This window comes from Cucumis melo, chromosome 4 (genome assembly GCF_025177605.1).
Source record: "Cucumis melo cultivar AY chromosome 4, USDA_Cmelo_AY_1.0, whole genome shotgun sequence".
NCBI classification, from domain to species: Eukaryota; Viridiplantae; Streptophyta; class Magnoliopsida; order Cucurbitales; family Cucurbitaceae; genus Cucumis; species Cucumis melo.
In genome coordinates, this window is record NC_066860.1 from 22,812,244 (window position 1) to 22,829,363 (window position 17,120).

The 17,120-nt window shown below is 34.9% G+C and overlaps 1 protein-coding gene across 1 annotated transcript; it reads left to right on the plus strand.

Annotated features, from left to right (window-relative positions):
- Positions 1-559: 559 nt before the first annotated feature.
- On the plus strand, positions 560-1,782 carry LOC103503074 (uncharacterized). Its single transcript, XM_008467247.3, has one exon. It carries the CDS (start codon positions 560-562, stop codon positions 1,706-1,708), a length of 1,149 nt encoding a protein of 382 aa, XP_008465469.3. The 3' UTR covers positions 1,709-1,782.
- Positions 1,783-17,120: the final 15,338 nt, after the last annotated feature.

Sequence of the window (17,120 nt, forward strand, 5' to 3'; positions counted from 1 at the left end):
ATTTCCTGTCAAATTTACATTATATTGGATCCATTTTCACTTACTATCCCAAGGTGGGTTTGTTTTATCTTTTGCAATTTCCAAATGGTTTGATTCCACAAGATAAAGAAAAAGTTAGATGATTAATGCATGAACTCCTGAAGCTTAATTTGATTTTTTTTATTAAGATGGTCATCTATTTGTGTCAGTAATTGATCAAAAAACCATGGGGATTCATCTGAAAAACCTAAATTACTTTTTTCTTCTTCTTCCTGCTAAGATCAAAGTTCTTACAGAAACCATTCCTGTTACATTGTACATTGGATTTCTCAGTTAACATTAGCCCAAAATGAATTAATGTCAGATAATAAGGCATGAATTCGTGAAGCTTAATTTGATTGTGTGTTTGATGATCATCAATTTACATCAATAATTAGGTTTTACTGGAAAAATAATGATCTATTGATTTCTACTAACCTGCATTGAAATTCAATTCCATTTTGACATTTCTTCTTCTTTCTGCTATCTCCAAAGATTCGTGAACACGGAAGGTTGTTTCGATTCTCAAATTTCCGATCCGATGTCGATGGTTGAGGATGGCCGTAGCCTGGCAGGCTATACGCTGGATGATGTTTTGGCTAACAATAGATTAGGGCCACCGGCCACTGCAAGGGCCACCGAAATCCGCGGCCGAACCCTACTTGACATAATCCGCGACGAGGAGCCGAGCGCCGGCAAGGGGCTTTTCGGAAAGGATAAAAGGACTTGGAAATCTTTTAGGGATAAGCTCCGGCTGAAGCGCGCCGGCTCTGCTTGGGTCTCAACGGTTCCAATTCCGACCTCTGATATTCCTGTTCAAACCAAGCGCTCTCTAATCGGAAGACGAAATCAAATCCGTTTTAACACGGGCTCGTCCAAAAACTCCACCGATAATCATTCTCGTCATCCGTCCGAAGAATCTTCCAAATCCACTCGCCGTCAAATGTCTCGACAAACTTCCACAATGAACAGCTCAAGCGATTCCTCCGCGTTTCATTATGATGAATCCTCCGAATACTCATCGTCTCCAGATGCAGCCCCAGTTCGAATCATGAGACCGCAAATGTCACGCCATAACTCAGTCCGTGTCTCAAATCCAATGGAGAATTACACCGATCCAACAGAACCAGATCGCGATAACCGAATTCGACACTCGAATTTATCAGATCACAGAATGATGTCCGCAAGAGAAGCCGTAGCAGCACAAGAAGCAGCAGATGCAGCTTCCGCCGCGGCTGCCGCAGCAGCAGCAGCAGCGGAAGCAGCAGAAGAAGAAAAAAAACAAAACGAAAACAACAACTTGAACGGAAATGAAAACGAAAAGGAAGAATCAACAACGGGATCAGAGGGGGAGGAGGAGTCTTCGCCGGCGTCGGAACCAGTGAGGATGTCGTTGATGGATCTATTACATGAGACGGACAGGGAAATGGGTTTTGAGAGATCGAGTTACGGAATGGGATTTGAAGAAAACTTCTTCGAGGATGATGAAGATGATGAATACGAAGAAGATGAAGATAATGGTAACGGTGGAGAATTTAGCTGTTGCGTTTGTATGGTGAAACATAAGAACGCGCCGTTGGCGGATTGTGGCCATACTTTTTGCCGGCTGTGTTCGAAGGAGTTGATGGTAAGCCGCGGGAACTGTCCTACTTGCAGCAATTTCATCTTGGAAATCCTTGATGCTTTTTGATTTTTTTCTCTCTCTCATTCATATAATTTGTTTGATCATTTGAGGATTTAAAATTGCAAAAGTTTGAGTAGATATATTTTTGCCCCTCTTTACAAAAATTAGTTCATGTAAAATATCCCTAAAAACAGTTTTGAATCTTTGTATTCTTAATTGTATATGATTTATTTAATTTAATGGTCAATTATAAAAAAATCTCTCTCCAAACTTTGTTATTTGTTTCGAATACACCATCACCACCACCGAAAAACTGAGCCGACTGATCAAACCGAAGTCGGTCGGTCGAAAAATGAGAGGGGTCGGTTTCAAAAAGTTTCAGATTGTGAATTTTCAAAAAGTATTTTTAAGTGTTAAACTGATCTGACCAACTCCACAAAAATCGATCGACCATTACTCATCCACGTCGAGGTTGTTTTGAACATTTACTAAATCGTCTATGGTTGTTAGAGGTCGATTTTGTCAAAAAAAAAAAAAAAAAAAAAAAACAACGACTGATGGTCACCCCTAAAATTTAGGTACGATGATAACTATACTTTTAACAAGTATAAGATTAAAAATTTTGTACTTTTCGTCTCTTATTACATGGTTTCAATCCTTGAAATTTTAAGTCATAAGTTAACTAGACCTCTTTCCATTAGATTATAAATCTTACATATGCAATATGTTACCTGATTGAAAACATTATAATAAAAGGATCTTTCCTCCCCATTTGCTTGACTAGTTTTGAATCTAATTAAGATTGCACAAGTTTGTGGCGTGTTTAGTCAAAGGAGTACTTTAGAAGTATGAGTATGGAGGGCCAAAAAAGAGTTAGAGGTTTGAAATATGACCCTTTGATGAGATTAATGAAAGGGGAAAATGTGGAAATAGCAAATTTATGGATAGAAAAATGAAAAATAGCAAACTGTTAAATTATTTTGATTTATGACAAAACTAATTGTCAGAATAATTTTTTTCATTTTTTAGCTTGAATTTACCCCTCCATGGATGATAATTGTCTATATACAAATACAGTGTATTTGTTAAGATCAAAACTCAAACAAAATATAACATATTTTGTAAACACAATGACTTATGATAATTCTCAACTAAATCAAAAAAATATTATATTGTTCAACAGTTCCTAAAGATATGCCGTTAGTTTCAATTTTCTATTTAAGTCAAAATTAACCGTCAAAATAGCAGAATATTGGATTGCAAATAGAAAAATAGAAAATCTCAAAAAAAAAAAAAAGATTTATGGCAAAACCGCTTGTTAGATATACTTTTTTTTCAATTTTCAATTTTTTTTTGTCTAAGTATACCCTTTACAAAGCGCAATTCACTCGCATACAAATACAGTCTATTTATATAGGTCAAAAAATCAAACAAAATATGACAGAATACGAATACATGCATTTGTAAACACATTCACTTTTGGTAAATCTTAACTAAATCAAAAAAAAATATTCTCTTGCTGCAGAAGATTTTGCCAACACCCCCTAAAGGTATGACTTTAGTTTCAACATCTCCTAATTATTAGAATTTAAATCAATTAATTCACAATTTTTTATATTTCATATTATTTATCGAAAATTTATTAAATAATACATATTACAAAATTTTAATAACAATTTGAATCTACAATTTATATCATCCCCTAAAATAACACAAAGATAAGTTCAACTATTTTGCATTTTTTATTCTTCAAACTTATCAAAAATAGACATAAATACTACATAATACATATTTGATATTTATTAACCTTTTTCAATTTAGAAATATATATCTCACCCTAAAATAGTTAGTTTTAATCTCAATTTTTAACCTTATTTTTAAATCCACTTTTTACATTTTAATTTTAAATAGTTAGTTTGAATCCCTAAAATTATGCTAAAGATACTAAACTTGAATTTGAGATAGATTATTATCCCTAAAATAATGCTAAAATAACAAAATTCATTTACAGCATTTTCATTCCCAAATTTTGCTATTTAACAATAATTTCATAAATAATACATAATACGCAATTGTTATTTTGAATTCAAATTTTATATATTATCCCTAAAATGATGCAAATATATCTACAAGATTATGGGGTTTGTTATATTTTAAACAATTTACTAAAAATATTGGTAATCATTATAATTTCTTAAATGACCTTAAGTATGCCTCAATGGCGTTTTTGCAATTAATTGGATCTTCTTCCTCATGTCTTTTTAATTAAATTAGAGAAAAAAAAGAAACATGAAAAATAGAAAGAGGGGGCAACTGTAAGTTGAAAAAACATAGTAGAGAGAGTTTTTTCTAGCAAAACAGATTGATAGAGAAGAGTGGTGTGACGGTTTATGGCGTTCCAACAAGAAGAGAGATGTTACGTAGGTCAATAAAGAAGAAGACGTTAGAGGTTTAGTCGTGGGTTTCGAGGCAGACAGAAGATGACGGTTTTGGGTTTTGAGGCAGACAAAAGCCGACAAACAAGACGAAAATCCCAAAGTTTCCTGTCAGAGGAGCCAACAAGAAGAAAATCCAAGTATGAAGACTTTGAAAGGTTTGAAGGAGACGAGCTGGAAGCTCCAATAGTTTCTGCAACTGATGGAAGTTTGATTTTCATGTGTTAATCGGGTTTTGGGAGTTTGATTTTAATTATAGGATATTTGTAGTTTCTTGAATAATTGTATTTAGGATTCAATTTTTTCAGTTACGTAGGGGCATTTAAGACATTATTTCAGCAATTAGTTTTCCATATTTTTATTATTTTGCTATTTTATCAATTTAAATAAAAATTTATCATTTATCCAAAGTAAACCTTTTATTTTGTTATTCTTCTTGTCAGTCCTTAATGAAATATGACAAATCAATTGTTTTTAAGGCCCACTATTAAGTTTGAGTTTCCAAAATTTACCTTTGAACTACCGGCTTTCCATTGAGCGTGGTCCATGAAGGGTGTACGTAATCTAATTTCTCGGAGTATATATTTTCAAAAACATGGGTTTTTTTTTAAATAATGACAAAAATATATGTCAGTATTTAAAGAAACTTAAAAAATGGGGTGGAAGTCCAAACTATTGTCGAAGACTTCCTTAAAAAACTGATAAAATGTGATTTAATTTCTTAAAAACTTAATTAATTATGTCCTTATTTTTGTCTTAATCCAACTAAAGTTATTATGATTATTACGCTCATTTACAACGAACTTCAGCTTCTATGTTCACTTTGTATTAAAAATTCCTCCACACATTTTCCTTTTTAATTAACACAAACATTTCAAATTCATTCTCCACCTAATTTACTTGCATTACTTACTTTTGCAACCATACCAACAATTTAAAGTAATTAATTAGAAAGATTTTTATGGTCTAAAATTTGAAACCATATTGAAAACTTAATTCATAGTTGAAGGATATATGTCTTGAAACTTGGAAGTAGTGAATTAAAAGATTGAAACTTGGAAGTAGTGAATTAAAAGAGTGCCATGAGATTTGCTATAAAATTTTTAAGTTAAATAAAATAAAAAAAGTTGTATATTTTTAGGTAATTTTTTTCTTTAAGCTTTGAAGGATTATTTTTTACCTTTATGTTTGTAATTGACCATGGTTTTGGTGCAAATAAAAATTTTACATTTAAAATTAAAATTTATATGAATTAAAAATTTGAGTTACAAGCATTATCTTGATCTTCCTCTATGACATCATCGCCTTGTCATCGTCGTCTACGTCGAATGCGTCTTCAATCCATGTTGCGAACATTGAGTCGTTTGGTCTGTTGAATAATACGTTCTATATTTTCCAAGATTTGATCACATATTGAGCACAAATCTTGTAAATTGTGTTCCATCGAGTAAGCATATACATCTTGAACAAAATTATTTTGAATGATTAGAAATAACACAATTAAATAGTGTGCATGTTATAAAATATTAAAATTTTTACCGCATAATAATAGTAAGCGCCATCATATTGTGTGATAAATTGTCTTGTGATTGACGTTGTGAATGCCACATTGTGATATACTCCGCATGAATCCTACATCAATCTTGATCGTGTTTGTCTTTTAAATCAATTTGGTGCAGTGTCGTCGAGTTTGTAAAGCTAAATGTTGGTTGCATTTGCAGCATACCGAACTATCAAAACACACGATTTGGTAGGTGCATTGCTCAACGATATGACAGCATATCATAGGGTCCACGTAAGTCCAGACCACTCACCATTATGACATCGATCAGGAAGCAATGTCATAATATCATACGTGTATGGTGTCCAATTAATTTTTTAAAAAAACAAAAATTAAGTAGACAACATTCGTATAATACTTTACTACCTAAGGTATATCAGTCGGTCAAATATTTGTTGATACGCCAACAACATTTTTGTTGTTTGTTCTGATGCAGGTAGGACACCGCTCCATCTAATGTGTGAAAAAAATTAATAATAAGTTATAGATAGTGTAAATTTTATTAAAAAGATAATATATAAATAAAATAATACCTAAAACTCAAGGGTCGAGCAACTGGAGCCTGTAATGCTACTTGTGGTGCTACAATAGGAAATTTGTCATATGTCATATACTTGTAGTAGCATTAGTGGCCCATTGGGGTGTAAACGGGTTGGGTTGGGTTGAGAGACATTCTCAACCCAACCCATATTTTACAGTTAGTTGGGTTGACAACCCAAATAACTCGAAATAATTTCACAACCCAATTCAACCCGTAAAACTGGGTTGGGTTGGGTTAGGTTGTTGGGTTGTATTGGTTTTTTTCATTCCTAATGTTTGTAAAGTTTAAAATTGTTGTACCTGTTCAATATTCATAAATTCAAAGTTTCAAACATATATAAATTCAAATACATATACGATCGTATGGATATGATTTAAACAACCGCTTACCAAGTCAACACGATCGCTTAGCAGGATCAACACGATTGTTTAAAGCCCTTTTTCTCATCATTTAAAAATAACCACACGATCGTGTGGATATGATCTAAACGATCGCTTACCAAGTCAACACGATCGTTTAGCATGATAAACATGATTGTTTAAATCCCTTTTTCCCATCATTTAAAAATAACTACACGATCGTGTGAATATGATCTAAACGATCGCTTACCTGGTCAACACGATTGTTTAAAGCCCTTTTTCCCATCATGTTGACTAGGTAAGTGATCGTTTAACATGGTCAATACAATTGTTTAGATTTGAAGATCTTTTTTCCATCGTTTAAAAAGAACTACACAGTTGTGTGGATATGATTTAAAGGATCGCTTACCTAGTCAACAGGACCGTTTAGCATGGTCAACACGATCATTTAGATTAGAAGCCATTTTTTCATCGTTAAAATAAAACTACATGATCGTGAGGTGATGTAAACGATTGCTTACCATAGTCAACACGATCGTTTAATGTGGTCAATATGATCGTTAAGATTTGAAGCATTTTTTTTAATCGTAAAAAAGAACTACACACGATCGTGTTGATATTACCTACACGATTCTGTACTTCCCTAATATAAAACAACACATGTTGTCCTCCATGGAAAACTAATAATAAACACCTGCAATGCACAAGATCCAACACCTAAAATGCTAGCATGCACTTTTCCATACTTCCATATAGAACTACAATAAATACACATCAGCCAACACCTACATATAATCACATATCAATAAACACAACTAAATTCAACACCATAAGACCAACTACTCCAAATCTTCCAATATATCCACCTATATATAATCACATGCTATCCTCCATTGCAAACCAATAATAAACACCTGCAATGCACAAGATCCAACACCTAAAATACTAGTACACTTTTCCATACCTCCATATAGTACTACAACAAATACGACCATCCAACACCTAAAATACTATTACACTTTTCCACACTTCCATAGAGTACTACAACAAATACAATCATCCAACACCTATATATAATCACATATTTGAATAAACACACTATATCAACCACTATAAGTGAAAACTCAAAATCTAAAGATAATATGCAAGATCGTGAATAATTACTAATGTATGTGTACAACAAGTTCCTCCACTAACTAAAGTATATGTACAAACTATATAACAAATAGCAATTAGTACAGGATCGCCTTTTCAATCCACACAAGTTACCATACGTAGGAAAATCATTATTTCACCCCATCATGCCAAAGTTTTTTCAAATCATCAACTAACGGAGCTAAATAAACATCTATTTCATTTCTCGGTTGTTTGGGACCAGATATTAGTGTGGTCAACATAAAGAATTTTTGCTTTATACACAACCATGGAGGTAGGTTGTATGTCACTAACATCACTGGCCAACAACTATATCTATTGCTAAGATCTCCATGCAGATTTACCCCCCATTTGTGGAAAAAGTAAGACGTAGATTTCTAGATTTCGACCTAAACTCTGCCCACAAATTGTCTATTTTTTCCACGATAATGCATCTTTTGGATGTTGTAATAAATCATTCACTTCTCTTTTTCTTGCATGCCACGTCAATAATCTTGATGTTTCTTTGCTTTGGAACATTCTTTCAAATCTTGGAATTGGGGAGAAATACCACATGACTTTTACTGGAACCTTCTTAACCTTCTTCTTTGAATTTTTAGGAATATTCCATCTTGACATACCACAAAAGGGGCATACATTTGCACTAGAGAGTTCTTTCATAAATAAGCAACAATCATTCCTACATGCATGAATCTTCTTGTACTTCATTCCAAGAGTACACAAAATCTCTTTTGCTTCATAAGTAGAAGTATGGCATTCATTGGGAGTAGGTAAGATGTCACGAATTAATTGTAACAACTTTGTGAAACTCTTATTGCTTCATTCAAATTTAGCTTTCAAATTATATAACTTTATCAATGTAGATGTTTTGGTAAAATTCTTACAATTAGAATATAATGGTTTCTTGGCATTATCTACTAGTTTCTCAAAATTTTCTGATCGGTCATTAAAATAATTGTGTGCAGCCCCAAACATTCCAATTGTGTCATCAACATCGTCCTCGTCAATTTCTTCTCTTGCACTACTAAACACTTTCATTGTTTTTCACCATGAAAAATCCATGCTTGATAACTTTGATTGATGCTGTTAAAAAACAAGTGATCTCTAATTGTATTCACATCTAATGTTTCTGCATTCACACACTTTAAACAAGAACAGGTCATGACATTCGACGTCTTCGAATGTTCCATCCCATTTTTAATAAACATCTCAACCCAAAAGCATAATCAGTTGACATTCTATTCTTTTTCATCCATGACTTATCCATATTATATAAGATGCAACTTAATCTACAAAAAAATTAAAAAAAACAACAAGGAATTAAGTAAACTTAAACTCTTACCCACATTCCAAAAGCTAAAAAGTTTTATATAACCCAAACAACCAAAAGTTCTATATTATACCCTCAAATGACTACAAAACTCGTAATTGTATCACTCAATCAACTAACAAACAAATCTCAAATTAAAACCATCCACAAAGACAAAACACAAACTTCTAACCATCATTATGACATATAATTCCAAATGAATGAAGTGAAACAAGACTTTAACATAAAAGGATGTGACTGAGGATATAACCTAAGTTCAAACGTTAAATGCTAATGTCTAAAAATGTATATATTAATGTAGCTAAAGTCTTATTATTTTAAGTGGCATATCACATAAAAAGTCACATCACACGTATCATGATTCAACCATTAATTATTTGTACAAAAATCTAAACCATTAACATCAAGTAATTAGTTCTATGTACTATGTTAACATCAAGTGACTAGAGAAAAAGTGTATAATATTGGTACAAAAAAGTCATTTTCTCAGCCATTAATTAGTTTGCAATCTCAGCCATATGATAGTTAAAAAAGATGGAAATACAAATCAAAAAAGGAACAACCAATTTGCAATCTTAACCATTAATTAGTAGTTATGGCTACTTTTGTCTTGTCCTTAGGATGGGTAATAGATTTCATTGAATCACATTCTCATATTGTTCTTCAAGTTCTTGTCCATGATAGTAAATGTAAATGAAACTAACTATAGGATAAAGAGAACAAACAATTCAACCCCAAGAAACAAATAAATGAAGCAAAACTTTAAAAGACTTGTAAAGTTTAGTTGAATGAATTGAGTAATACAATCAGTACCCAGAATCAGAAAAAAAAAAAAAAAAAAAAAAAAAAAAAAAAAAAAAAAACTCATTGATCCATGTAATGTAATTCCATTTGTCTATCCTCGTTCATCTTAAGCAACAACCAATAATAACATATGCAAAAAAGACCAAAAGAAAAATAACATATCAAACAACAATTTGTTTCGTTACTAAGAAAACTTAAGGGAAAAGTTGAGAAAGCAAAGGAAATTGAAGATCTGAATTTTTCTATCTAATGAATTAGGAAACAGACCCTAAAAGCACTAAAAAAAACTTTAAAACAAACATGAACATTAAACAAAACCAAAAGAAAAACTTACATTTAACTTCTTTTGTCTCCCAAAACGAAAAACACAAAGAAAATTCTTATGATTTTTCTTCCTTGATAGCCAAACAGAAACTTCCCTAAGAAACTCTTCACACTCTGATAGAGGAAAAATCTGAAGGAATTAGACCAACAAACAATTCAATGATGTGAAGAAGAAATCAGAACAAAAAAAAAAAAAAAAGGCTTCTTCTAAAACTTATCAAACCAACAAACGATTCAATGTTTTCATTTAAGTTGTCTGAACATACTAGAAAAAGAAATCAACAAATTAATTATAACAATAATTGTAAACCCGATATTTTCTTGGTTTAATTTCTTTAAATGTGGAAAAAAAAAAAAAGAAAAAAAAATGGAAATTAAGTGTAAATATAAATATATATATTTATATATTAAATAGTTTTATTCAATTAATTAAAGAAAAGAAAGAAAAGAAAGGACAAAAAGAAGAAAATGAGAAGAAAAGTTCATTTTCTCTTTTCTTCTTCTTCTTCTCTTCCCTTCACCGCCAAGTTTGAAGACATCCAAGTTTCCTTTATTTTTTTTTTTCTTTTTCCTTCTTCAATTTGCAGAGAACTTCTAAGAGAGAGTTTGGAAGAAGAAGAGAAATTTTACTAGAATTTTTAGGTTGAAGAAGAGGAGGAGAACTCAAGCAAAGTGTATCAATGGCTGAATTTTAGTCCATTCTGCACATCACTGGTTTTTAATTCGGTTTGAACTCTTCAAAAGGAATTAAGAGGTGAGATTTACATTTACTGAAATTTAACTCATTTTTAAACAAACTTTATGAAGAACGTTGGAGCAAATTCGGATTTTCATTTGGTGCTTTTTGATGAAGAAAACAGGGCAGTTGGTTTTCACTCGAAATCAGGAGGTCTCTGGTTTTTCTTGTATTTCAGAGTGTATCGGTGGAGTTAGAATTTCTATTTGGTATGGTTGGAAATCTTATTCAATTTACTACAACTTTCATGAAGAAATTGTAAACCAAAAACGACTAAAAATTGGTTAAATTGTAGGAACAAGTTAAAGAGGTCGTGTGCGCGCGATTCTGGAAGTGGTTCTGTTTTGAGGGTTATATGTGTTTATGCACGGGGAATCAGATTTATATGTCTTCAGGTAAGTTTTAGAGGATCTCAAAATGAAGAGTTTGATATAAAGAACACTCATTTTGGTTAAGTATTGAGAAAGTTATAGTTCTTTGAAGTTTATGTTAGAAATCTGGAAATTTTAGAGAATTGTTGAAATAGGATTTTATTTCTTAAGCTTTGTTTTCGTGAGCGTCATCTTTGGTGCGACATGTTATGTATATCTTTAGGAAACCAGAATGTTTAAGGTTTTAATACTCGGTTGGGTTGTTGGCAGGCCGAGAAGAATTAAACCGAGCTTATAGACCAAGGATCTAGCCCAAGACTGTGAGTGACAAAACCAACTTTGAAATATTTTCCATAACTGTTATTATGATTGAATGCGATAAATGTTTATTTACGAAGCCATGAAAGGTATTTGAATTTCATGACTATTTTCAAGTATACATTTGGAGACTAGATTTCTTAAAGAAATTTATGCTAGCACGTAGATATTAAATGTTTGGAAAGTATTTAAACCACAATATTTTAAGCAAAGCATGAATTAGTATGAAGTTTTGTTTTAAGAACTACAATTTTCCACGAAAGAGCTGAGTAAAGTTCGAGCTTTGTGTAAAATTTATAAGCAGGCATGTTTTAATATTTATGATGATTTATGAAATTTTCATTAACTACATGACTGAGATCTTGAGCCTGAGGCTAGAGATTACCGTGTGCACACTGGTTAGATTTCGTTGTTGACGTTGAGTGTACTCCGTAACAACGATGCTGTCGTGAGTGCTGGGCGGGCCCCACTACGACAAAGACGATGGGAGTGCTGGGCGGGCCCCACTACATCGTAGTGCTTGTAAACGTTGTTGTACTAGGTGTACCCTACACAACGTAGATTCGTCATGTTAGTTAAAATGCTTCGATATACTTGATATGCCTTGCTAGATTTCAATGATGAACATGCTGAGTATTTAAGGAAGCTATTCTTACTATTACACATTTACATTTACGACTTGTATAAACAGATTTATATGTGTAAAGTTTTCACGTGCTCTTATCTTTAAATTCATAGTTTTAAACTGAGTCACTCACTGAGCTCCATAGCTCACCCTTTCCAAAATGTTTTACCCATTTTCCAGGTAGAGATCGACTTCCCGGTGCCTGATAGACTGCCTTAGTCTGCGGAAGCTTCATTATCGATTGCCAGTACGTGTTTTGAGTTGGGCATAAAGTCTGTTGTGTTGTGATGTATTCACACCCTTGTATGTTATAGATACTCCACAGTTTGTATAAGTTTTAAGAGCTGTAGTTGTGTAAATTTTGTTGGTTATATTTTGATTAAGGTGTCTTTAGGTTTACTCGTGAAATTGGTAAATTTTGAGGTACACTTCATGTATGTGTTTGACTAGCTGTGTTTGACTAGCCTAGGATCCGATGTGTTTTGTGGCATGTACAATAGTTTATATGCTAGATTGGCAAGTTCATCACATGAAAGTTTTAAGCAGAGTCGACAGATACAGGTACAGAAAAACGTTGTTCGTCGGCTTCACGCCATCTTTCGGTCTAAGGTAGCAGGTAGTCCGGGAGGGGGTGTGACAACTTGGTATCAGAGCAGTTTGCTCCATGGGAATTAAGGTAGAGCGGTTAGCTCTAAGAAGAAACTGGAAAGTAAATAATTGAACGTCAAGTTAGCTTAAAGGGAACTAGTGGAGTATGGTCTAGGTAAGGGTAGAAGTGAGTCCAATTATTATTAATACGTGAGTAGACATTTAGTATCATGCATTTGAGTTAAGTATTTATAGTATGTCTAATGTGTTGACATATTATAGGAGTCATGCCACCACGTACTGGTAGACGACGCTGGCAGAATCAGGACGGGATGCAAGGTCCTACCCAAGGTCCATCTGTAGGGGAATCTAGTACCCTAGGAGTTCGAGGTGGTGCAGGAAACGAGCAGTTTGCGAGAACAACACAGGAAATAGGAAGGACAGATAGAGAAGAGCCTAGTGATCCAGAAAAGGCATACGGAATTGAACGGCTGAAGAAGTTAGGGGCTACAGTGTTTGAAGGTTCCACAGATCCAGCTGATGCAGAGAACTGGTTGAATATGCTTGAAAAGTGTTTTGATGTGATGAATTGTCCTGAGGAGCGAAAGGTTAGATTGGCCACATTTTTGTTGCAAAAAGAGGCTGAAGGATGGTGGAAATCTATATTAGCAAGACGCAGTGATGCACGTGCTTTAGACTGGCAGACTTTTAGAGGCATATTCGAAGATAAGTATTATCCCAGCACATACTGCGAAGCCAAGAGGGATGAATTTCTGGGGTTGAAACAAGGATCACTTTCAGTGGCTGAGTATGAGAGGAAGTATACCGAGCTTTCACGGTATGCTGACGTTATTATAGCTTCTGAGAGTGACAGGTGCCGAAGGTTTGAAAGAGGGTTGCGTTTTGAAATACGTACCCCAGTTACAACCATTGCTAAGTGGACGAATTTCTCTCAGTTAGTGGAGACTGCCCTTCGTGTGGAGCAGAGTATAACAGAAGAGAAATCGGCAGTGGAGCTTAGTCGTGGGACTTCAACAGCTAGTGGATTTATAGGCCGTGAGCAGCGGAGGTTCACGCCTGGGATAAATATTTCAAGCCGTCAAGATTTTAAGAATCGCTCTGGAGGCCAAGCATCGAGGAACGTGAGTTATGGTAGTGTTTTTCAGAGACAGAGCCAGAGAATACCTAGTCAACCCATTAGATCAACAGTAAGATCGCAACCAGGTCAGGAGTCTATTGCTAGTACCGTTAGGCGAATACCATGCACGAGTTGTGGCAGGAACCATCGGGGTCAGTGTTTGGTAGGTGCCGGTGTATGTTACCAGTGCGGACAGCCAGGACATTTCAAGAAAGATTGTCCGCAGTTGAACATGACAGTTCAGAGAGATCAGGGAGTTGGGTCCTAGACAATTGAGCAATCGAGAGTTTCAGTGGTTCCAACAGAGGGCACCAGTGGTGCAAGGCAAAATGGAGTTGTTGGAAGACCGAGGCAACAGGGAAAAGTCTATGCTATGACTCAACACGAAGTAGAGGATGCACCAGACGTTATTACTGGTACGATTCTTATTTGTAATGTACCTGCAGATGTTTTATTTGATCCAGGTGCTACGCATTCCTTTGTTTCTAGTATATTTCTGACTAAGTTGAATAGGATGCTAGAGCCTTTATCTGAGGGGTTAGCTATATACACTCCAGTTGGTGACGTTTTACTTGTTAATGAGGTGTTACGTAATTGTGAAGTTTTAGTAGAAGGTATCAGTTTGCTAGTGGACTTGCTACCACTAGAGTTGCAGAGGTTAGATGTAATTTTGGGAATGGATTTCTTATTTGCTCATTAAGCATCTATGGATTGCCATAGGAAGGAAGTGGTTTTCAGAAAACCAGGCTTTGCTGAAGTGGTTTTTAGAGGTATGAGGAAGGCCGTTTCTAGAAGTCTAATCTCAGTTTTGAAAGCTGAGAAATTACTGAGGAAGGGTTGCACAGCGTTTCTTGCACACATCGTAGTAGTGCAGAGAGAAAAACTAAAGCCAGAAGATGTTCCTGTGGTGAAAGAGTTTCTTGATGTATTTCCGGATGATCTGTCAGGTTTGCCACCTGATAGAGAGATTGAGTTCACCATTGAATTATTACCAGGAACAACACCTATTTCACAGGCCCCGTATAGAATGGCTCCAAGCGAGCTAAAAGAATTGAAGATGCAGTTACAGGAACTAGTTGACAAGGGATACATCAGGCCTAGTGTTTCGCCGTGGGGAGCACCAGTGCTTTTTGTGAAAAAGAAAGATGGTACCCTCAGATTATGTATTGACTATAGACAGTTAAACAAGGTTACAATACGTAACAAGTATCCTTTACCACGCATCGATGACTTATTTGATCAACTAAGGGGAGCAACGTTGTTCTCTAAGATTGACTTAAGGTCAGGATACCACCAGTTGAAGGTTAGAGAATCAGATATTGCTAAGACAGCATTTAGAACGAGGTATGGGCATTATGAGTTTCGAGTTATGCCATTCGGTTTAACGAATGCGCCAGCGGTTTTCATGGATCTCATGAACAGGATCTTCCATCGGTATTTAGATCAGTTTGTGATTGTGTTCATTGATGATATATTAGTTTACTCAGTTGACAGAGAATCTCATGAGGAACATCTGAGGATTGTTCTACAGACTCTACGTGAAAAACAGTTATACGCTAAGTTCAGCAAATGTGAGTTCTGGTTGGAACAGGTAGTATTTTTGGGGCATGTAGTTTCAGCAAAAGGAGTTAGTGTCGATCCACAAAAAGTAGAAGCGGTTGTCAATTGGGAAAGACCAATTAGTGCGACAGAAGTACGTAGTTTCCTGGGTTTGGCAGGATACTATAGGCGTTTTATTGAGGATTTCTCTCGATTGGCATTGCCTTTGACCGCTTTGACAAGGAAGAATGTTAAGTTTGAGTGGTCAGATAAATGCGAGCAAAGTTTTCAGGAATTGAAGAAAAGACTAGTTACAGCACCTATTTTGGCACTTCCTGTAACAGGGAAGGATTATGTGATTTATTGTGATGCTTCAAGGCTAGGATTAGGTTGTGTGCTTATGCAAAATGGGAATGTAATAGCTTATGCTTCAAGGCAGTTGAAGGAGCATGAGTGTAATTACCCTACCCATGATCTTGACCTAGCAGCAGTTGTTTTAGCACTAAAAATCTGGAGACACTATTTGTTCGGGGAAAAGTGCCATATTTTCACAGATCATAAAAGTCTGAAGTATATTTTTGATCAAAAAGAGCTAAATCTGAGACAAAGGCGATGGCTAGAACTGATTAAAGATTATGATTGTACTATAGAGTATCATCCAGGTAAGGCCAACGTAGTAGCAGATGCATTAAGTAGGAAGTCAAGACTTCCGAAGAGTGCCTTGTGTGGTATTCGAGTAGCTTTGTTGAATGAGTTAAGAGGTTCCAAGGCAGTAGTAACTATAGAGGATTCAGGAAGTCTCTTAGCTCAATTTCAGGTTCGGTCTTCTCTAGTAACTGAGATTGTAAGAAGACAGTCAGAAGACAGTAATTTACAGAAGAAGTTTGAGAAATCCAAGAAAGGCTTAGAGGTGGAGTTTGAGCTGAGAACAGATGGAGCCATTGTTAAACAAGGAAGATTATGTGTTCCGAATATCAGTGAGCTTAAGAATGCTATTCTAGAAGAAGCTCACAGTTCAGCTTACGCTATGCATCCAGGTAGCACCAAGATGTACAGAACTTTAAAGAAGACTTATTGGTGGTCTGGAATGAAGCAAGAGATAGCTGAATATGTTGATAGATGTTTGATTTGTCAACAGGTTAAACCAGTAAGACAGAGGCCAGGAGGATTTCTTAATCCTTTGCCAGTGCCAGAGTGGAAATGGGAGCATATTACTATGGATTTTCTATTTGGATTACCTCGTACATCCAGTGGACATGATGGTATATGGGTAATAGTAGACAGACTCACCAAGACGACACGATTTATACCGATTAAAATGACATCTACGTTAGACCAGCTAGCGAGATTATGTGTTGATAAGATTGTGAGTCAGTATGGAGTACCAGTGTCCATAGTTTCAGATAGGGATCCGAGGTTTACTTCTAAATTTTGGCCTAGTTTACAGAAAGCAATGGGAACAGGGCTAAAGTTTAGTACATCATTTCATCCCCAAACAGATGGTCAGTCCGAGAGGACCATCCAAACTTTAGAGGACATGTTGAGAGCATGTGTCCTACAACTTAAAGGAAGTTGGGATACCCACTTGCCACTTATGGAGTTTGCTTATAATAATAACTATCAGTCTAGTATCGGTATGGCACCATATGAAGCC